This window comes from Urocampus carinirostris, chromosome 2, assembly GCF_059441175.1.
Source record: "Urocampus carinirostris isolate Australia breed hairy pipefish chromosome 2, RoL_Ucar_1.0, whole genome shotgun sequence".
Lineage (NCBI taxonomy): Eukaryota > Metazoa > Chordata > Actinopteri > Syngnathiformes > Syngnathidae > Urocampus > Urocampus carinirostris.
Genome location: NC_142350.1, coordinates 13,335,089 through 13,358,439, shown reverse-complemented (window position 1 = coordinate 13,358,439; position 23,351 = coordinate 13,335,089). Strand labels below are relative to the sequence as shown.

The 23,351-nt window shown below is 42.0% G+C and overlaps 1 protein-coding gene across 1 annotated transcript in view; it reads left to right on the top strand.

Annotated features, from left to right (window-relative positions):
* The first annotated feature begins 7,848 nt into the window (after positions 1 to 7,848).
* Positions 7,849 to 23,351, top strand: part of kcng2 (potassium voltage-gated channel, subfamily G, member 2) — a 29,117-nt gene continuing 13,614 nt past the window's right edge. The window contains exons 1-2 of the mRNA XM_088328985.1: positions 7,849 to 7,964; positions 15,015 to 15,872. Coding sequence (XP_088185111.1) covers positions 15,084 to 15,872 — 789 coding nt within the window. The 5' untranslated portion in view covers positions 7,849 to 7,964; positions 15,015 to 15,083. The remainder of the gene's footprint in view (positions 7,965 to 15,014; positions 15,873 to 23,351) is intronic.

Below are 23,351 nucleotides of genomic sequence, written 5' to 3'. Positions count from 1 at the left end.
AAACATATTCACTGGGTGGGCTGTGGTGCGAGGTCAGTGCAACCTAGTGGAGAATGATGTTTACAGTGACGGCGGGAACGGGAAGAAGGGCTGATAAGATAATCAGCACATCCAGACGCAGAGGGGCCCTGATGACATTGAAACGCTCTGTGTTGTTTTGAGTTTTCCAGACATCGCGACGCCCGGGGGGGGGGGGGGGGGGGCTTCCTTGGCACGCCCATGGGAGGAGTTGAGACGCCATCTTGCGGGGAGACGTGGGCCAAGGAGAGAAAGCTGGAGGACTTCAGAGAAGGCTTGCCAGAGACTCCGACGACACTAATTCGGCCATTTTCGATGAAGTACACTTATTTAAATTGTGAATGAAATTAAATCTGCCCCCGTGTTAAAATATCGGCTTTCTTGTTCATCTTTTCCATCAACAAATGAGCGCGCATAAATTGTTGGGTGAATGTAGGTTGTGTTTGGTTAATGGAGTCAGATAACTAATTCGACCAATTTGGTAAACGATACATTTTGATATTTAATTCCCAACACAAGCCAAACTAACCCCATCTTGAACCAAAACCCTAACTCAAGCTTCCACACTAAGCCAGTAAACCTTGAATTTATACTGGTTGGGGATCTAACCTGCAACCCTGTGTGCAGATAGCAGGCAGCTTACCGGTTGAACAACCAGTGATAGTCATAATGCAAAATTCTTACTAGAGTTTGTACTGTCTTGACTAGGTATTAAACCCACAACACTATGCCTGTAATACTGGCATATTTTTTACATCTAACTGATTCTTAGAAAATGTTTTCAGTCTTTTAGCTTCAAGTTGAAAGCCTGAATTGTGGCAAAACGACAAAAAGCTATTCGTGGGGGGCAATACTTTCGCTAGGCACTGTATATTTCTTTGCGTTTTCCCATTTGAATTTCTAATTGACGTGGCCACTGACAGAAAAAAGGCAAGTAACGTACCAGTTTGCATGTCAATCACATGCAACAATTCTGCTGCCCACTCCCCTGCTCTAGCGGCCCGCTGACATTTGTGGGAGGGTGGAAAAATCAAGCGTACAATGGATGTCATTTATTCCATCAGGTTTTTTTCCCTAAAGCCATTATGAGTAATTATCTCTGAAAAGCTTTTGAGATTCAACCATTTCAGAGTTCATGTTCCGTCAGAATGTGTTTGGATTGCGTATTTTTGCTAAGGGAGCGTTTGAGTCCTTCCTAGTACTCAAAACCTAGAAACTGTTACGTTTTGGGGTTGATGGACCCATGTGGGGGAAGCAGGAACTGAGGCAGGGGTCCTTAAAACAAGGGTGGTATAAACCGGGAGCAAAGTAAGAAACACAGAAGTGGGAACAAAGCCACGGACAAGGTGTCCAAACGAGAAACCAAAATCAAAAAACAAACCTGATGCAGCAATGAAAGAGGAAATCAAATGAACTGACACAGTGTGCTGTCAAAAATGTCCTTACAAAGGGTTGAAATAATTAGGGACAGATGTGTGGAGATTAAGCAAACCCGGGTGCGGCGCTCTGGTGGAAAGAGGCGTACCAGACCCTAACATAACCTTCCCGTCAAATACCGTATACCAGACGCCCTCCTAAAGAAAAAAAGGAAACAAATACGGAGGCTGCAGAAATCGGAACGGGACGCCTAAAGGTGCTAAGACAGGAACCAGGTGCGGCCGAGGGGCTTTCTACTCGGTGCCAAGACAGGAAACCAAAAGTCTCCACCAGGACAGGGATGTGGGAGCCTCCCCTTGGGTGCTTTGGTGGTCAGGTCTTTCTGTTCTGGTTAGAGGATAATGGACCCATGTGGGGGAAGCAGGAACTGTAAATGGTCGGCATTCATATAGCGCTTTTCAAGTCAATGAAGACCTCCCAAAGCGCTACACACTCGCATTTAGATAGCAGCGTCAACCATATAAGGCAACTAACTACCTATCGGGGGCATTAAGGATTTAGTGTCTTGCCCATGGACACTTAGACATATAACACGGAAGAGCCGGAAATAGAACCGGCGAGTGCTATACCTCCTGAGCTACTCCCGGAGGCAGGAATGCTAAAAAAGAATAGTTTTCAATAACACAAGAGGGTACAAAGTGACAAACGAGGGTTCACAGAACTATCCATCCATTCATCCATTATCTGCACCGTTTATCCACAGTAGGGTCGTGGGATTACTGGAGCCCAACCCAGGTATCTCCAAGCAGTGGGCAGGAGAAACCCTGAACTGGTTGCCAGCCAGCTGCATGGCACACAGGGACGGACAACTCACTCACTCGCTCATTCACACCTAGGGACAATTCGGACCGGCCAATTAACCTGACATGGATGCTTAAGGGAATGTGGGAGGAAACTGGAGTGCCCGGAGGAAACCCACGCAAGCACGGGGAGAACATGCAAACTCCACACAGGAAGGTTCGATCTCATGACCTAATAAACTGTGCTGCACACACTTTAACCACTGCCCCACCGTGCTGCCCGTTCACAAAAATACAAAATGTCTAAACAAAACCAACCCAGAAACAAAGACAAAAACCAGAAAAGGAAAATACAAGGAATAAAGTAAAAAAAATGAAAATTGGGCATTAAATCACTGGCAAAATGTTTGACCAAGAAACAAAAGAAAAGCAGACTTGACATGGCTGTGGAATTAAATTGACCCAGCCGTCAAAATAGTTACATATATATATATATATGGCTAGGATGACTAGGGTGTGTATATTGGACACACACGTGCACAGTTCCAAAAAGCTTAGTGCCCCCTGGTGGAAGGAGGTGCACCAGACCCTAACATTTTACTCACATTTTTTGTATCCACATGAGATTCTCATATTGACACTTCCAAGGTAACCCGAGTTTAAGACGAAATCCAGCCTTGTGTCGAGTACCTCATTAATATTCTCCGGTCGGATCGAAAAGGCCAGAGTGCAAAATCGATAAAACGGTAGGAAATAATAACAGCTTAAAATCCCAAAGATTGAAACCAGACATTCTAAAAAGCGGGTCACACATCATCTTGTTGACGGAAAAAAAATCCAAATTAGGACCCCGAACTGAGGCAAACATGCCAGCCATCAGGCCAGCCATCAGGCCAGCGTGCTGCTGTTTCCTCGTTTCCAAGATGTCAACCAGAATCCCGGCACAAACACGACAAGTCAATGTCAACATTTGGCTGATAGAATGCGGCTAACAAAGGCGTGCTCAGAAGAAACATACAGTGCCTTGCAAAAGTGTCGCCCCCCCCAAGAAGTTTTCGACATATTGCAGGTTTCAAACTTATAGGGAAAAAAAAGTTTAAAAAAAAACCTTGAGACTGCATCGTAAAAGGAAACCAAATTGAATCAACAATTTATATTGTGCCTAAAGATAGAAGATTGCAAAACTATTGCCCCCCTTTGAGTTAATACTACTGTTTGTAAAACTTTTGCTGCGATCACAGCCACAAGTATTTTTGAGTATGTCCTTATACGTTTTTGCACGACTTGAAACAGAATCATTTGCCCATTCTTCTTTACGAAACAGCTCAAGTTCCTTAAGGTTTAATGGTGAGTGTTTGTGCAAAGCATTTTAGTTATTTCCACAATTGCGCCACAGGATTGAGGTCTGGACTTTGGCTTAGTCATTCTTATACTTTTATATTGTTGTAAACCATTCCATTGTAGATTTTGCTTTATGTTTTAAGGTCATTGTCCTGTTGGAAGGTGAACCTAGGCCCCATTATCAGGTCTCTTGCTGACTGCAACAATTGTTTTTTGCCAGAATTGCCCTGTATTTGGTTCCGTTTGTCTTCTTATTGACAATATTCCCAGTCCCTGCTGAAGAGAAACAACCCCAGAGCATGATGCCAGCACCACCATGTTAGACAGTGGGGATAGAATTTTCAGGGTGATGTGCAGTGTTACTCTTATCCAAAAAGTAATGCTTTGTATTCAGCACCCTGTTTCACAAGTGATTTGTGTCTCCCATGTGGCTTCACGGGGCCTTTTTATGGTACTCTTCCGAAAAGGGCAGATTTATGCAGAGTATGAATGCTGGTTGTCTTATGCACGGGTTTTACCATCCCAGCTGGGTATGCTTGCAGGTCATTCAATGTGATTATGTGCCACTTGGTTGCTTCTTTGATTAGTTTTCATAAAATGTTGAGATACGGCCAGGTTTTGGTAGGTTTGGAGTGGTTTGTGGGCTCTCCTTTTTTATAGTATACTTCACGCAGGGCCCCGGGTGATGTGTAAATGTTGCGAAATCACTGTAATCGTACAGGTCAACATTCAGAAGTTATGAGGGAACTTCTCAAATCAGCTATATATTTTTTTGCAACCACTAACTTTCATTTTTTTCGTTGTAAAGTTAGAGTATTTGAATTATTTGGTTCCAATCAACGATTGTGTAAATATTTTTTAGATACACAACTGTGCCCCGGAACATTAGTTACTAAACATGGTTTTAAAACAGGATGATCTCCAGTAATGGCAGTGTGAAGCAATTGAAACATGTTTTCCCGCTAAAAAACATCTGCGGCAGTGTTATTCTTTTCAAGGTTACCTTACACATGATTCACGCTATGAAGATTGAGATTCAGTGCGACCATCGAGCCGTCGGTGCATTTCAATTGACTATTTTTGTTAAAGTATTTATCAGCGGTATCGGCAGTGGGTAAAAAAATAAGGGGGATGGGGTGATCCAAGCTGCTCGAGAGGAATGTAAACTTTAGGGTGGTAAAGATCTGCCCAAGGTGTGATTAGATTTTGGTTTTTCTTTTCTATTTTCACACATAGATCCATAAAATTAGACTCAAGCTTACTTAGACTAACATCTAAGAGCCTCTACTAAGACAAAGTGTTGTGTAAAACCATGTTTAATTCAGTCCAGAAGGATTTTTTTTTCCACTTTTCAAGAACAAGTGCCAGAAACAAGGACTTGCCTTAGGTTTTTGGGGGGAAGTTTACAATGTACCCTTGTGCCAGATAGGGGGTTTTAAATCATGAGATGCAGCTTTCTGGGTGATGGGTGTATGCAATCCTGATCTTTTTTATCACGATTGTTACATAGTGATTTGTTATTACCTGCCTTTGTTATAAAAAAACAACAAAGATGACTTTGATTTAAAAAGGACAATGTGTATTATTTGACCCCCAGGGAGAAGTAATTTATAGCGAAACAAATACTCAACAATTCCTGGTGTATGATGCACTAATGAATCATCTCAGGGGCAGATGAAAACCTTCTAGCGGGATTTGACTTTGACATCTGTGCTGTAGAACAGTAATTCTCAAATGGTGGGTGGCGGGCCCTGTTTTTTAGAATAGAATAGAATAGAATAGAATATACCTTTATTATCATTATTACAAAATGGGTTGAACATATTGTTGACAACGAAATTGGACGAGGCACTCCAGGTTCACATTTTACTGTGAGGATAAAAAACAATTTTAAAAAGACAGAAAGATAATTTACACAATATTTACACAAGAAAGTGTGGGCATGTAAAGGCAGAAGATATTTACATTGGGTGTTTACATACAGTTTTGGGATCGTATTAGTGCAATACGCGGTAGTGCAAACTAGGTAACATTGTGCAAAGTAAGCATAGGCATGAATACAATTTTACATCTGTATGAGGTAGTGTGTTTGCAGTATGAGGTAGTGTGTTTGCAGGTATTCCTCTTTAAAAGAGCATTTGCGGAGGGTTTCAGTGTTTTGTGCAGTGTGTGCTAAGGGTGGTGACGGCTCTGGGGAAAAAACTGTCTATGAGTCTGTTTGCTCTTGTTTTGTGTGACCTGTAGCGTCTGCAGGAGGGCAGCAGGTCAAAGAGGTGGTGGCTGAGGTGACAAGAGTCCTTGATGATGTTTTCTGCTCTGCTCAGGTAGCAAGAGCAGGCAATGTCTTCCAGACTGGGAAGAGAGCAACCAACGATTCTCTGGGCTGTGTTGATGAACTTCTGAAGTGTTTTCCTGTCTGCTGCCATGCACCCAGCATACCACATCGTAATGCAGTATGCCAGAATGCTCTCCACTGTGGTGTGGTGGGTTGTGGGCCTTTGCCTTCGCAAAATAACGCTGATAAAAAATAAATAAATAACTGTTTAACAGTGGGTGGTTAGATACCTTAACCACTAGGGTGGTAGGGGCATCATTTCCGGTGGTGTCCTCTGGGATAGTACAGCCTGGTGGCCCCTCTCCAGACCAACAAATATTTCCACCCGGCCTCAAACTGCAGATGCGAGTCGACGGCCCCGATTTCTCGATAAAGTTTGCTTACACGTTTCAAGCATGGTCAAACGCTCATACAGCGGAGAAATATAACATGTGGATTTTAATATATTGATTACAAAGCTGCTGAATTGATGCGTTTTGGATGTTTTTGTTGCATTATTTAGCACCTAATAGTGGTAAAAAAATTCCGCCTGATGTCTCTTTGTTATCTATCATAATAAGAAGGACAATATTTGCACTTGTCTAGTAATTGATTATTTAATATAGAGTTCAGATATTCATAATTTGGGCGTTTGTTGTGTGTGATTGTGGTACTTCTAGTTCCCTATGTGTTTTGGATGTTGGGCTAAACCTGGTCTGTTTTAAACCGTTTGAAATGAGGCAGTGGTTAGCCTATTCAACGTGAACCAGATATAATCCGCCCCAAAAGCCATGGTTCTCTAACATATCTTAAAGGGACAGTGTGTATTACTTAGCTCCTCCTAGTGGTTCAAAAACACGCCCAATAGTGATGTCAATAATAAGCAAAACTACATGAACTATCATGAACTTTGTTTTAACATGTATTTAACATAACATGAGCCTCACCGAAAGGGGGCTAAAATCATTGTCAGTCATCTTGCTGCTACGAGTACCCAACTGTGGCTGAATGACAAAGGCCATGTGGAATGCAGATGTTTGACTTTTTATGTATAAACTGTGACAAAACATGCACAACTGTTGGATCTCCGCAACAGATTTGATACAGTATGTTATTACAACGCACGTGCACGCACACACAGAAATACACGCATACTCAAAGTTTGACGAATTGTCAGTTCACCAAAAATGAAGACACAGAAAAGAGCTTATAACCACTAAAGGTAACTTAAGAGTCCAATGCTCATCAGTACAGGGATTATAAACCCAAAATATTGACATCAATTCATATATTCAGGTGACACAAAACTCACCCACTACGCAGTTAAGCAGAAGTGACTGGAAGCTAACATGCTACGTCATTTCAGCCAAAATTCAACCATGCATATTACACTTTGTGGTGCTCTTTTTTCAGATGCACTACAAAATACAGCGTTTTTAGTGGTCAAACATTATGAATGCATCTGATAGAACGTTAGAGGGTGAATTCTTACTTCAAGTTGTTTTGGTCTTGCTGGTCATTTTGTTTTTAAAAATGTGAATATATTCTACAATCTCTGGTTTTACACGCACAGTCCTTTTCATTCAATATTTTTGATATTTTGGTTTTGGTCGTGGCTTGTAATTAGGGTGGGGTGGTGGTTCCTGTAGTCAAATCAATTGAGAAACCGTGCTGGAGTGTAGATGATGGCACATTTCCACATAAATGGTGTGTAGCGAGAGGAAGTGGATGACAAACAACCCCCGTGACGCTGTCACACTCAGTTGCGTGGAGCGCGCACGCACAGTTTGGGCAGAATCAAACACGTCAGCATCACAGCGGAAAACTGGCTCATTTTTCCATCCTTTTGTCAGCGAACGGGAAGAACAAAGTAATAAACTCTTGCTTTTTTACGAGTTTGACCGTGCACCTGTGTTTTCTTTCCTTTTTGCACGTGAGCCGAAGCGCTGCGCGTAAAAAACGCGCACCAAAAAGAGTAGGCTCGCCGGTAGTGGTTTTGCCTCCCCCCACCCCGCGTGGAATCTACGGGTTTGCGTGGGGAGCTGGTTGGCATGGTTTGCGACGGCGCGTTAAAGCGCAAAAAGCAGATGGATGCAGGCTCGGACGGTTACCGGGTGAGTGCGCTTCAGTTTTCATCCCCTAATTCTTTCTTCCTTTTATAGCTTGTGCATTCAAATCTTGACGGGGGCGAGATTTGTTTAAGCGTGGAGGTGCAGGGGAGCACATTGAAGCATAGTTTATGGGGTGATCTGGATGAGTCCTGGGAGGTTTCTATTTTATTACACGTTTATGACATCCCTCCGCTGCTAACTTCCAGCAAAGCAGACATGACGACATTGTGCGCGCCTGTGAAATTGGGAGGTAGAAAGTGAAGTCCCAAGTGTTTGTAGAGAAGTGAAAATGCCATGGTACGGCGGTAGTATCATTGTTTTAAAGGATGCTCACATGATAAAATAATGAGGATCACATCATTTAAGTTTGATAAATAAAATGTGACCTACAAACTACTAAAACAGGCATGTCATTCATACGGATGATTCAATCTGACCCGCCATAAAGTTATGAGTAATTTCTATCAAAAGTTGTGATTCTTTTAATAAATGGAAACAGAATACTTTCTCCGGCAGCTAGACGGCAGTGTTGGATTTGTATAGCGTGGTGAGTCGGCGCAGGTGTTCAACTGCATTGACTCAACTGTTAAAATCAACAATTTAACACAATGTCAAACATGAAAATCGTTTCCCTAACTGTTTATAAAATAGAAAATACCCCTTGTGAGATTATAATGTGCAGGGTAAGTTACAAATGTAGGTTGAATGATAAAGCATAATACTGAAAAAAAGGAAGTTAAAAATTGGATTTGACATACTGATCCGACCCACTTGACATCCCAGTACTAGAACAAGCTACGACTGTTTTACATACTATGGTCTCAGTAAATGTTGTTTATATTAATGAGAACAACATTTAACTTTTGTTTATATTTTGACTTAAGATTATATTGTATTGTATTAAAGGGACACCGTGTATTATTTGACCACTAGATGCTGCTCTACTGTCAAGTGCAGCATTTTTCAACTGGTGGGTGGAGACCCAAAAGTGCGGCACTGACCCATCTTTAGTGGGTCATGGACCTTTGTCTTGGCAAAATAATGCTAAGAAGAAAAAAAAAACAGAGGGTCAGTTACACTCCTTAGCTGTGGATGGCGATAGTGTCCTGCTCAATCCGTTCTACCTGCTTTAAAGTAGCCCCATACGAAAAATAAATTTCAAATAATAAAACAGTGTGTGCTTAGCATCAATATTTTTTTTAATTATGTGGCTAATAAAGCTTAATAAACTGGTAAAAAGCTGAAAATATATTTTTTTCAAACAATTTACCTTCCAGCAGTATTTGAATAACAAGCAATTGTACACCACTATCATATTTCGCAATCGTTTCCTTCTTCAACCCTGCATTTTTTTTTCACGTTTTATTTTGAAAGACGCTTCTGAACGGCAAAAGGCCCTCTTGAACATGCGACGTATCCTCTCAGCCGAATGTTGCTACACTTGACAGCCATTTTGCATCAATCACGATGCTCGTCCGTTTGACTGCCGTCATTTATCTTTAACTCTGAGTGGAGGGCTTTCTATTGAGCCCCGGCGTCCAATCAGAATGCTTTAAAACCTTTTTTTTTTCCAAGATCACTGCATGCTTTTCTTCCCCTCTCATTCTAAATATTTGATTATATCCTGACGAAGAAAAGAGATTGTATAAAAGTATCATTTTCAGTGTGGAAACGTTACCTTAGTAAAGTAATGAGTTGGAGATGGTAATTGAGTTACTCTACAGTAAAAGTAACTGGTCACCAGAGAAAGAAACTATTTCCGTCACCGGCTACAAATTTATCCTACACTTGAAGTGCAACAAAAATAAACAGTATGACAAAATAACAATCAGTAGTAAACAATATAAAATGAGTTTAATACATAAATATAACTCGACTAGTCTGTTGTACAAATGTGAGTTTCGACTCTTTTTAGAGAACCAGCTTTTTTGGCTTGGCTCATTTTATAGAACCGGCTCTTTCCGCACCCAAATGGCTCTTCGGGTTGTTTTGGTTGTTTAATCCTTCTATTACAGCATATTATGTATTATTATGAATAACCCAATAGGGGGGGAAATAAAGCAAAATGAACACTTAAACCTAATTACTGAAAAACATAAATAAACATATTTATAAATATACAACGAAACAGATGAAATACAAAACAATTTGAAACTTTTTTATACTCAAATTCACACAAATTCAAAGTCAACAGCACAGAATCCCTGGGGAAAAATGCATTTTGACCAATCACAAGAGAAAAATAACGTCTCGAAGGGAACCGGCTCTCAATTGGTGGAAACCAGGTCCCACATCCAGGACGTTTCGTTCACAAATGCCGCAAGTCAGGTGCTGTCAAAACTCAGCCCTCATCCGCCTTTTCTTTTGGCACATTTGTAAATACTATATTCGTAATCGCTCTCTAACTGTATGGTAGTCGCTATTTTGAATGCTGACATGATCTGAAAAAGACATGAACGTAAATTTACTCGGAGGAGAGCGGAAAACCGCTTCATTCAGAGTAACGCACCGCTTTCAATCATCAGTAACGATAACGGCGTTGTAACGGCAGAAAAAATAATGAGTTAGATGACCGCGTTACTGAAAAAAATGACGTTGTTACGTAACAGCCTTATTCCCAACGCTGGTCATTTTAATGCACCCCCCAACCCCTGTCCACAAAAGTGAGTGGATCCCTGAGTAAAACTGTTGGATTTAGGCACTGTCTTACGTTAATTTGGTGTCATCATGGAGCAGGACAATCCAATTTTGTGTTCGCTATTGTCATTGTTCGTCTCAGAATGACACTTTGAAAGGCTGGTGAACCTTTTTCTCGGCCAAATTTAAGTTCTTCTTAAGGACTTTCAAAGCAAATTTTCTATTTTTTCCCAGTACCATTAAAGAAAATCATGTATTTTGGAGAGCCACAAATATAGCTGCAATTTCAATCTTGTGTGGGCATGAAAAATATACTTGAGACAAATCTATTCCTATAAAGGTGTTGGGTAAAATGTAGCTTACATTTTCAGTTGCAGGAAGTTCTTCCAGTTGCAATTTACCACTGGGAAATATCACCTTCATTGTTTTGCACAGGCAAATGTAAAGCACATTGTAAAGCGCTTTGGGAAGTCTTCATTGACTTGAGAAGCGCTATATAAATGCAGATCATTTCATTTCACAGCCTATAACAAAAGTCAACAAATGATGCGTAATCATTGCACTAATATACATTTTATAGTGCCCTGGTTAGGTTTAGCATGCACCTATCCTCTTGGCCTGAAGAGGGCGATGACGCTTCATATAACAATGCTGTACATACCATAGCTGCCGTTAATCAAGAGGAAAGAAAAGCAACAGCTAAGCAAAGCCACCAGAGAGCAGGGTCGGCGTCACTTTTAAGCAGCCTTGTTGAGAGAGATGGCAACTATTTCAAGCATTTACAAGGACTCCCCCCCATGATTCAAGCACTTTTCAAACCATGAAAACACAACATCAGAATTCGAGCATGTTCAAGGATTTTAGACAACCGTATGAACCCCTGTGTATACACATTTTATTGTATGTCTGAATCTGTCATGATTACCGATGTGAATCACCTGTGCCTGCTCATTTGGCGCCAACCGCCGCGGGTTCTGATTGGCTCCCTGTCCCTACTAAAACCCAGTCCTGTCAATCCCCGGTTGTCAGTCCGTCTGCGAACCTCTGTGTATACAAGGCAAACCTTTTTTCGACCCTGACTCCCACCTGTCTCCTTTTTGCTTCCGTTTTTCTCCGGCTACGACCTGTTTTGAACCTGACCACGTCTGCTCTCCCGTCCCGACTTACGACCCGATTGCGAGAGCGACTTTCTTCCCGCGTCCAGCATGCATCGTCCTTCCTCTTTGTATTCAATAAACTTGTGCGAAACGTTACGCGATTGGGTCTACCCTTTGTGCTGGTCGTGACAGAATCCTAGTTTTCAATTTATCAATTTTGTGTTACAGAGAAAATGTCACTGGTATTTATATGTTAAATCTGAATATTTTTTAACAAACAGAAAACAAATGTTTGCATTTTAGACCTTTTGTAAGAAACGAGCAAATTGATGTCAGGCACTACAAATACTCTAAAATGAGCCATTTGAGTACATCATCAATTGAAATCTAAATAATTCATCGGCCCTTTTAATGCCGACGCATTGTATAAGTTGTGACAAAGCATGATGTGTTTACGAGCACCCCTACTTACTTATGCAAATCATCATATAATGTTTGGCACTTTCTCACAGTATATATCACGCTTTTGTTCATTTGTTTGTGCCCGTGTTCTGCTGGGAATAGTGTTAATAGAGGAGAACTGTAACTTCCTGCTACTTGCTAGCAGAAAGAAAATTAGGACTGAGAAAAGTATCAGAACAGCTCAATATTAGGAAAACAACATATGTTCTATTAAACACGTTGAGAACATTGCTTTAAACTTGTTTTCCTATCCTCTTTCTATAAACCTTAAAAGGACATTGTTTATTATTTACTTCCCCTAAGTGATTAAAAAACGTAATTAAAAAAAAACATTCTTGATTTGAATAATAAGCAAAAGTGCCTAGCAAACATATTGCCACTTTCAGCCTTCAAACTAAAAGCTCGAAAACGGTCACAAATTCCCAAGAATCAACAACACGTGAAACACAATTGTGAAGTCGAACCAAATTATTTCGACATTGTAAATTATATATGCAACGAAAACAAAAGAAAGGTAGGTGTTGCAAAAATATTGGTCCCCTGTTCTTTCAGCTTGGCCAACTGAACTGACTCCAGAAGTTTCCTGACTAGTTCTGAATGATCCAATGTCGACACAAATGACCAACAATGACAAACAGAGTGCAGCTGAAATGCACCTGCTCTGTGATGGGCTCAGAGGTCTGTAAAAGGACACACTTGAGAACAGACACCATCATGAAGACCAAAGAACATTCCATGCAGGTCTGGGATGAAGTTATAAGCAGGAACCGGATACAGGAATATTTTGCAACATTTATACATTTACCTGAGTAATATAAAAATGAATAGAGCATAAGACCACTGCAAACCTCCCAAGACCTGGCCGTGATCCTGGAATTTCAGCCCAAACAAGGAGAAAACTAATCAGAGACGCAGCCAAGAGAACCCCATGATTACAATTTGCTGACCTTCATGCATACACAGCTGAGATGGAATATTATGTGCATAAGACAACTATTAGTCATACTCTGCATAAATATGCCCTTAATGGAAGTGTAGCAAGAAGAAAGCCCTTTCTAGAAGAATAACATTAAAAGAGCCCGTTTGGCGTTTGTAGGAATCTATATGAGAGACACAAATAACATGTGGAACATGCCCTGGTCAGATGAGACCTTTTTGGGCTGAATGCAGAGCGTTACGTTTGGCTCAAGTGTAACACCCTAAAAACACCATATCTACTGTCAAACATGGTGGTGGCAGCATCATGATCTGCGGTTTCCTTTCTTAAGCAGGGACTGGGAAGACCGTCAGAGTGACCTCTCACTCACATGTTCGTTTTCATGATGGGGAAAGTTGTTTTATTTATTGACTTTTTGACACGCGCACATCTGCAAATTCACACTAACAAGCCGAGACACGTCCTCTTTTATTTAAGGTGAGCATCTGGAGCCGCTCTCCTGTTAATGTCACAATAACACTCCAAATATTTTCAACGGGAGATCTGAGGGCTTACATTAAAAAGGAATGGGCTCCATCTTGCCTTTGCTTCTATTGTTCACGAGCAGTATTTTACGTTTTCAGAGGGTTCATATGGGTGCTTGAAATATTTGATAATGCTTGGATCTTGAAAGTCTTTTTATACAGGAACATATCTTATAGGACATATCATCTAGGATTTTGGTCTGTTCACTTGCTGATACGATACTTGAAGAACTTAATCGGAAGAACACTAATTACTTTTATTCTAATTAGATGATGAGAACACATTTATCATACGTGTGGCTTCTTGACTTTGCCCTAATACTGCACCAGATTCATGTTCTTGAATTTAAAATGTACATTTTCTTTTGGGGGAGCATGTTTCGACCCCTCCTCAGACCTTCACCCACCTGGGTCTCATAAGATTTTATGGGAAACACTGGAAGGGTGCACCGCATAATCAAAAACCTTGAAAGGCTGGGCAGATAAATGGGAAGCTGTTTGGTCACTTTGAGTCGCCATAATTTGGATTCTTCCTTGTGCTTTGTAGCACTTCTTTTCGGTTGCATTACAGCAGGAGTGTCGAAGATACTGCCCGAGCTTAGAGAAGCACAAGAGGAAAAAAAAGAGGCAAACAACTGCATGCAGTTTAATTTTTACCCTCCTCCCCTCTCTCTCTCTCTCTCTCTCTCTCTGTGTATTTTATTTTTCTCTTCTCTCGATCTTTTTTTTCTCTCTTTCTTTCTCCCTTTGTCTTTCCCCGTTACTGTTCTCTTTCATTTCTTACCCTTTCTTTCTTTCTCTCTTTTGTTCTCACTTTCTCTCTCTCTCTGTCTCTCTTTCTCTGTCTCTCTCTCTCTCTCTCTCTCTCTCTCTCTTCCATCCGTCTTTTATTTTTCTCTTTTCTTTCTTTCTTTCTTTCGGATTTTTCCCTCTATTTTATTCTCTCAAATTGTGTTTCCTTCTCTTTTTCTCTCTCTTTTTCAATTTCATATCTCTCTGTCTCTCTCTCCATTTCTATTTGTCTTTCTCTCTCTCCCTCTTTTTTCTCTTCTGTTATCTCTTTCGTTCTCTTTCTTTCAAATTTTCTCTCTCACTCAAATTGTCTGTTTTTCTCTCTTTTGTACTCTTTCTCTTCTTTACTGTTTCTTTCTATCTCAATTTCGCTCTTGCTTTTCCTCTTTTTCTTGTTCTCTCTCTACGCTTCTCCTCCTCTGTCTCTTATTTTGTCCCTCTTTCTTTCTCTCTGTCTCTCTTCCTCGCTCTTTTTTCTCTTTCTTTCCCTTTCTCTCTAATCTACTGGTTCGACCCCTTTTTGCTCTGGCCCAGGAGCTCAAACACCACACACTGTACCTTTAAGATATCCACTCATCCCGACGTTTTGTTTCCTGTCCTGCAGAGTGGCGTGGCGTGGGTGAACAGCTGAAGACCCGCAGGCCTCCCTGCAGGCCTCCCTGCCACCCTCAGCATGTACCAAGAGGTGGCCTTCCTGGCCGGCAGCACCGACCACCAGTTCACCACATTCCACTTCAAGCGGGTGGAGAACCTTCAGGAGGTTTCCTCCGAGAAGGGGGTCTTCTACAAGAGAGCCCAACGTTTGCTGAAAGCGCCCCAGGCCCGGCCCCCGGATGGCGAGGAGGGATCGGTTATCATCAACGTAGGCGGCATCCGCTACCGGATCCCCTGGACCACCCTGGACGAGTTCCCCATGACCAGGTTGGGGAAGCTTCGCGGTTGCAGCAACGAGGCCGAGATCATGGACGTTTGCGACGATTACGACGGGAGCCGCAATGAGTTCTTCTTCGACCGCAGTCCCTCAGCCTTTCGCACCATCGTTACTTTCCTGGCGGCGGGCAGGTTACGATTGCTCCGTGAGATGTGCGCCTTGTCCTTCCAGGAAGAGCTGCTTTATTGGGGTGTGGAGGAAAACAAGCTGGACTGGTGCTGCTTGAGGAAGTTGCGTCTCCGCCAGGAGGAGTATAAGGAGATGCGAAGGCTGGAAGAAGAGGAGGCCGAAGCGGTCGGGTCCTCCCCGCCGCCGCCGCAGGAGACGGTCGTAGAAGAAAGCCAGCCGACGTTGGCCGGTTCGGAAGAGTCCCAGGGCGGATGCATGCGAAGACTGAGGGACATGGTGGAGAACCCTCACTCGGGGATCCCCGGCAAGATCTTCGCCTGCCTTTCCGTCTTGTTCGTGGCTATTACAGCTGTCACACTCTGCGTCAGCACCATGCCGGACCTCAGGGAAGAGGAGGAGAGGGTGAGTTTAGTCTTTTTACCGGGGTTCTGACTTGAAACAAAAACTCCCGTCATACGTAAATATAAAAGAATAAATACCTACAAATATGTGCCATATAAACAAATGAACGCACATCGCATAATCTAAATATTACACAAATGCAATATGTTCATATGTTGGTGCTTTACATCATTTTTTGGTGTATTTTTTCGCAATGAAAAAAAAACACAACTAAATAAATACTGAAATACACGACAGAATACATGACGAAATACACGCTGAAGACAAGACAATAATTATGACAAAATCGATAAAAAAATATCCGAAAAAATAAGTAACAAAATACACGACGAAATACTTGACAAAATAAATACCGCAATAATGATGAAATCAATACCGAAATACACAACGAAATAATTACTGAAATAAAAATGAAATAAATACAGAAGAGCGTGACAAAATAAATACTGAAATACACAACAAAATACATGACTAAATACGCAATAAAATAGATAGATAGATAGATAGATAGATAGATAGATAGATAGATAGATAGATAGATAGATAGATAGATAGATAGATAGATAGATAGATAGATAGATAGATAGATAGATAGATAGATAGATAGATAGATAGATAGATAGATAGATAGATAGATAGATAGATAGATAGATAGATAGATACTTTATTCATCCCCGCAGGGAAATTCACATAAATACAAAACAATTACAAAATAAAACCCCAAAATATACGACAGAATAAGCAACGAAATACACGACAAACTACACGACAACATAAATACCCCAAAAGTTATGACATTAATACGGAAATACACAACAAATACTGAAATAACAATAAAATAAATACAAAGTTTCACGACAAAATATATACCAAAAATACTCAAATGGAAAACAAAATATATATCGAAATGCTTGACTAAATAAATACAGAGATACACGACAAAACAATTGCCGAAATATACAACAAAGTAAATACCCAAATACAATAACGAAATAAATACCCAACAAACTGAATATGAAATACATGACAAAGTACAAGACAAAATATATTATGAAGTACAATATAAACTCTGCAGCAAACTACACAACAAACTACACGGAAAATTACACAATTTGATCGTTTTGAGTGTGTGTAGTCTTCCTTATTCTTTTTAGCACTCCAATTCAGTTGCACCACACAATACAGCGACATCTAGTGATCAAATAATAAACATGAACCCTTTTAAAAAATTCAAACTTAGGATTTATTTTTGTCAGGACAGCTTTCAGGATGCACCTTGCTTCGGTACAATTGAGAAGATGTTGATGGGGCGGCCTAGGGTCCTGTAACCGGCGTAGGGGATTGAAGTGACTGCTACACATGCTAGCTCTTAGCGAGCGTGCCCTCATTGTGCAACACAAAGAAGCGCTGGCGATTAAGCGGGCCACGGCAAATCTAGAGCGCTTCCCCGATTTTCGGATTTTCCCGTCTTTATGCTTTTTTTCAAAAATATGTGTTATCGTTATATAACACAACACAAATGCAAATTTTTACTGCAATATCCTTAGCCAAAGAGAAAAAAGCTTATGCACCAAAACCTTATCGGGAATATTGTGGAAGCTGCGGAGGTTTTGTCTAAAGTGATAAAAACACGCATATATATACAAATATATATACAGTACCTTGCAAAAAGAGGTTCGATTCCCGTGCTCCTCTGAGTTGAATGTCGAAGTAAATCGAACCCCTAATGCCACCGGTAAGCAGGTATATGTAGGTGCCTTGCATGGCTAATGCCGCTATCGGTGAGTGAGTGTGTGTGTGTGTGAATGGGTGAGTGTGAAGCACGTTGTAAAGAACTTGAGATATCTTCATTGACTTGAAAAAAAGCGCTATTTAGATGCAGACCATTTAACCATCTAGAGTCTCTTAAAGTTTGTATGATATCTTTTATGAGGTATCAATTTTTATTTTATTTTATATTCTTATATGATATTGTTCTCCAAGCATTTACTCGCTTTTCAAATTAAGCAAACTTCTTTAAACTGTAGTACATTATGGAAGATTGGAATATGTCACCCAGCATTTATATTCTTAATTTGATCAGTTTTTAGTACTTTCTTGATTATTTTAATCAACACATTATTTATTATCATTTATACCAATCATTGTGTTCATTAAGGTGTAATTAATACACCTTATGATGATTTGCATATTTGAAAAAAGTACTTACTTACTATCTAAGTGATATCTAGTGTGCTATCGAGAAATACCTGGACACTTTGTCCAGGATCTTGTCAATGGACGGTTTGGGGGGGTTGTCCGTTAACCAAGGTTTTGTCCTCGTCATGGCTGACCACTTCCTCAAATCCTGTTCTTCTAAGAGAAACCCCCTCTCTCGTATTTAATCTACGGTAGGCCATATCGTCGATCGCCCTCGTGACACTCACAAAAAGCTCGTTCTATAAATACTGTATTGTTAAACTTCAAGGGGAACTCTCCTCTCCGGCTCGTTTCACTCGTCGAAGTACTACGGATTTGAGCATACAGAGAGAGGAATTGATGTAAATGAACAGCTTTGACTCACCACTACGCAGTCTTGAGGCTAATATTAGAACACATGAAAAGAAAAGAAGCCCTAAAATTGCACTCACGCATGCTCAAGACAAAATTCCGAGCCTATTGTTTTGTACACTCCAAACACAGTATTGAGTTGGAAAGCAAAGCGCTAGCTGCCGCGGTTTGACACCTCAGCACTCATCTGCGATTTCACTTTTATTTTTACTCTGGCTATTCCTTCCATTTCCTCAATTAGCAGACGATAGCGACGATGGGGGGGAAAGCAAGTTGGCGGTATACGAAAAGCTTAATGAGCATGCACTTTTCCCCTTCCTCAAGATTTGTTTTTCTCAGAGACGGCTCCTATCTTGTTATAAACTATGGTCAGCCATGTTGTGGCTCTCTTGTGACACGCACATACAGCACTTTCTGTATTTCATAGGCCCAGAATATATTATGAACCCTATTAGGAATATTTACATTCAAATTGTTCGAATTAGTTATCTGACTCCATTAACCAAACACAACTTACAATGCGCGCTCGTTTCTTTTTGGGAAAAAATGGACAAGAATAGCCGACATTTTCACACAAGGGCAGATTTAATTTCTTAAATAATTTAGCTAAGCGAACTCCATCGAATATATGGCCGAATTAGCCGAATTAGTGTCGCTCGAGTCTCCGTCAAGCCTTCTCTCTCGATCCTCTGCTTTTCCTTCTCCCGCCCCACGTTTTTTTCCCGCAAGCTGGTGTGCCGGCTCCTCCCATGGGCGTGCCAGGAAAGCCCCCTCGCCTCGGTGTCTGAAATGGTCAAAACATCCCCGAGCGTTTCTAAGTCACCAGGGCTGTCTGCGTCGAGAAGTGCTGATTATCTTATCAGCCCTATGTCCCAGTTCCCCGCTGCTCCTGTAAACATCATTCTCCACTATGTTGCATTGACCTCGCCCCACAGCTCAGCCAGTGAATATATTTTGCATTTAAATGTAATTTGTATTTGATTGTACAGAATCCTATATAGTCAAATGTATAAAATCCTTCAACCCCAACGAAACTTTGGGCTCTAGTTTGTTTCAATTGACAAATTCTTGCAGAAGCCGACTGTTGATATGACCGTGTGACAGAATAAACATAGATATATATTAACAGTCTCGATGAGGCTTAAACCAGAAAAAAAAGAAAAAAAAACAAGCCCTAAAGCTGCTCAAAATATAATTCCAACCGAATCTTTTAGAACTGGCGCACCAGAATCGATTCGGAGAGGCGAGCGGAAGCTGCGGCAGTTCGACACCTCGGCACTCACCTGCGATTTTACTTTCATTTTTACTCTGCGCTTTCCTTCCATTTCCTCAATTAGCCGCGCATAGACGATAGCGGCAAAGGGGGAGGGAAAAAAAAGTAAGTCTGCGGTGTCAGAGAAGCTTCATTAGCATGCACTTTGTTAGCACGCTGTTCCTTGTGTTTACAGATGAGCCCTTTGCTGGCAATGGGGCTCTCCATAGCAAAGTACTCCAGCTAATTACAGCATTTCCCTTCCATCATTACAGAACATCCATTAATTCAGATTCAGATTCAGATTCAGATCTACTTTATTGTCATTCTAGTACACGTGTATACAGAACGAAATGTCGATGGATCTGACTCCCACAGTTTCCCTCAGTGTCCTTCAGTGTACAGATATAAATAAAGCTGTATTGTGTTATTTACCATAGTGCCGATAGTGCAAGAAGAGACGCTAACCAGATGTGCAAGATGGGCAGTCAGGTTAACAAGTCAGGTACACAGTACCATTATATTGTAAACAATAACACTGTAAGTAATAACACTGTAAGTAACAATAGTGCAGAGATCAAATGTGCAAGGAGTGGCAAGCTATAAAAAAACTGCCACTAGTGCAAAAGTCAAATTAGCAGCCGTTTAGATTTAAGTTAACTATATGTTAGATTGACCATTTAACAGTCTAATGGCCAGGGGGACTAGACTATTGCGGAGCCTGGTGGTCCTGCACCGCACACTGCAGTACCTCTTCCCAGAGGCTAGCAGAGTGAATAGTCCATGATGGGGGTGAGAGGGGTCCCCGGTAATGTTCTTAGCATGGGATAAGCAGCGCTTCTGGCCAATGTCCTGAATGGAGGGAAGTGTAGTCCCGATTATTTTCTCCGCTGTCCTCGTTACCCTCCTCACACTACCCCAGTCGGTAGCGCTGCAGCCTCCACACCACACAGAGATACAGCTGGTCAGGATACTCTCTATGGTGCCCCTGTAGAATGTGATGAGGGATGGTGGGGGCAGGTGGGCTCTCCTCATCCTCCGCAGGAAGTACAGGCGCTGCTGTGCCCTCTTAACCAGAGATGCAGTGTTCACGGACCAGGTGAGTTTGTTTGTAATGTGCACCCCTAGGAACTTGATACTGCTGACAACCTCCACAGCCTTGTTGTTGATGCAAAGTGGGGCATGGTTGGGCTGGTTTTTCCTAAAGTCGACAATGATCTCTTTAGTCTTGTCAACATTCAGGACCAGGCTGTTGTCCTTGCACCAGCCCACCATCTGCTCCACTTCCTCTCTGTAGGCCAGGTCGTTGTCATCCCTGATGAGGCCCACCACCGTTGTGTCGTCAGCATACTTCACGATGTGGTTTGTGGCGGACCTAGGGGCGCAGTCGTGTGTCATCAAGGTGAACAGCAAGGGGCTTAGGACGCAGCCTTGGGGGGAGCCCGTGCTGAGGTAGATGACATCTGAACTGTTCTGACCTATCCGCACAGATTGGGGTCTGTCACAGAGGAAGTCCAGCAGCCAGTTCCGCAGGGGGGTGTTGAAACCCAGAAGCCCCATTTTGTCTACCAGATGTTGTGGGATGATGGTGTTGAATGCTGAACTGAAGTCCAGGAACAGCATCCGCACATGGGTGTTCTTCTCCTCTAGGTGTGTCAGGCTCAGGTGAAGCGCAGAGGAGATGGCATCCCTGGTGGAGCGGTTTGTCCTGTAGGCAAACTGAAAGGGGTCGAATGAAGAGGGGAGACTGGAGGTGATGTGCTCTTTAACCAGTCTCTCGAAGCACTTCATTATGATAGGAGTCAGTGCAACGGGCCGGTAATCGTTGAGTGATAAGATCTGGGTTTTCTTTGGCACTGGGATGATGTTGGCAAATTTGAAGCATGATGGTACTTTGGCTTGGTCTAGCGAGGTGTTGAAAATGTCTGTTAGTACACAAGCCAGCTGATCGGCGCACTCCCTAAGTACCCGCCCCGGAATGTTGTCCGGGCCTGGAGCCTTCCTTGTGTTGACCCTTCTCAGGGTCTTCCTCACGTCAGATGAGTCCAGGTGGAGTGCTCTTTCGTCCTGATTTGGAGCCGCTTTCACTGCAGGGGTGCTGTTTTGTGCCTCGAACCTACCAAAGAAATTGTTGAGGTCATTCAGAAAGTCCATGCTAGTGTTCTGCACTGGGGTGGTGTTTGGCTTGTAACTGGTGATGGCCTGGATGCCTTTCCACATATCCCTGGTGTTGGTTGTGCTGAGGAAACGTTCCTGAATCTTTTGACTGTACGTTCGCTTTGCTAGTCTGATGGCACGGTTCAGGTTAGCCCTCGCTGATAACAGCGCCTCCTTGTCACCAGATCTAAAGGCAAGGTTACGTACTTTTAGTTGATTGCGTATTTCAGCAGTCATCCAGGGCTTCTGATTGGCACGGGTGCATATAGTTTTGTTATTGCTGACGTCTTCTGCGCATTTACTGATGTAGGCTGACACAGAAATGGCGTACTCATCTATATTTATTTTGTTGTTGTAAGTGGCAGCCGATTTAAACATGTCCCAATCAGTGCACTCAAAGCAGTCCTGTAGTGCCTCCATAGCCCCCTCAGACCACACCCTCACCTGCTTCACTGTTGGTCTTTCTCTTGTTAGCAGGGGCTTGTATGCAGGAATTAGCATAACAGAAAGGTGATCTGATGAGCCTAGGTGGGGGCGGGGGGCTGCTTTATATGCACCTTTGATGTTTGTGTAGGCCAGGTCTAATGTGTTCCTACCTCTTGTAGCAAAGTTTACATGCTGATGGAAATGCGGGAGAACTGTTTTCATATTGGCCTGGTTAAAGTCCCCCGCCGCAATAAAAATGCACTCAGTATAAGCATGCTGCAGTTCACTCACAGTTCGGTAGAGAATGTCCATTGCCTCCTTCGTATTAGCGCTGGGGGGCACGTACACGGCCGTAATGATGGTCGCGCTGAACTCTCTCGGTAAGTAAAACGGTCTGCAGATCACCGTCAAAAGTTCAATGTCTCGTGAGCAGTGATTCGAGATTATCTTCGCATTTCTGCACCATTTATTGTTTGTGTAAATGCATAGACCGCCGCCCTTGCTTTTGCCGGTGAGCTCGCCGCTCACTATTAAGCTTGATAGCCGACTTTTACATTAGCGTCGATCAGGCGCCATAATGAAAACATATTTGGGAGTTACAGTGCCTTGCAAAAGTGTTGCCCCCTGTCCAGAACTTTTTGACATATTGCCATATTTCAAGCTTCAAACTTGTAGATAAAAAACTCAAAATATTTTCTACGGATCAACAACATGTGAGACACAATATTGAAAAAAAAACCCCCACATTTACTCAACATTTTATATCGTGCTAAAAACAAAAATTGGAAAATTAGGTAGTACTTTGTACACTTTTGTCGCGTTCACAGGCAGACGTCTTTTTAGGTATGTCTCTATAAGTTTTGCACCTCTTGAAACAGAAATATTTCTCTATTCTTCCTTACAAAACAGCTCAAGTCCCTTAAGGTTTGATGGGGATCGTTTGTGCACAGCATTTTTTCAGATATTTCCACAAACGCTGTATAGCAGGGGTGTCAAAATCATTTTAACTCGGGGGGCCGCACGATTGAACAAACATTCTCTCGGGGGCCGAACTAGTAGATTAGAGAGAAAGAAATAAGAGAAAGAGAGGGAAA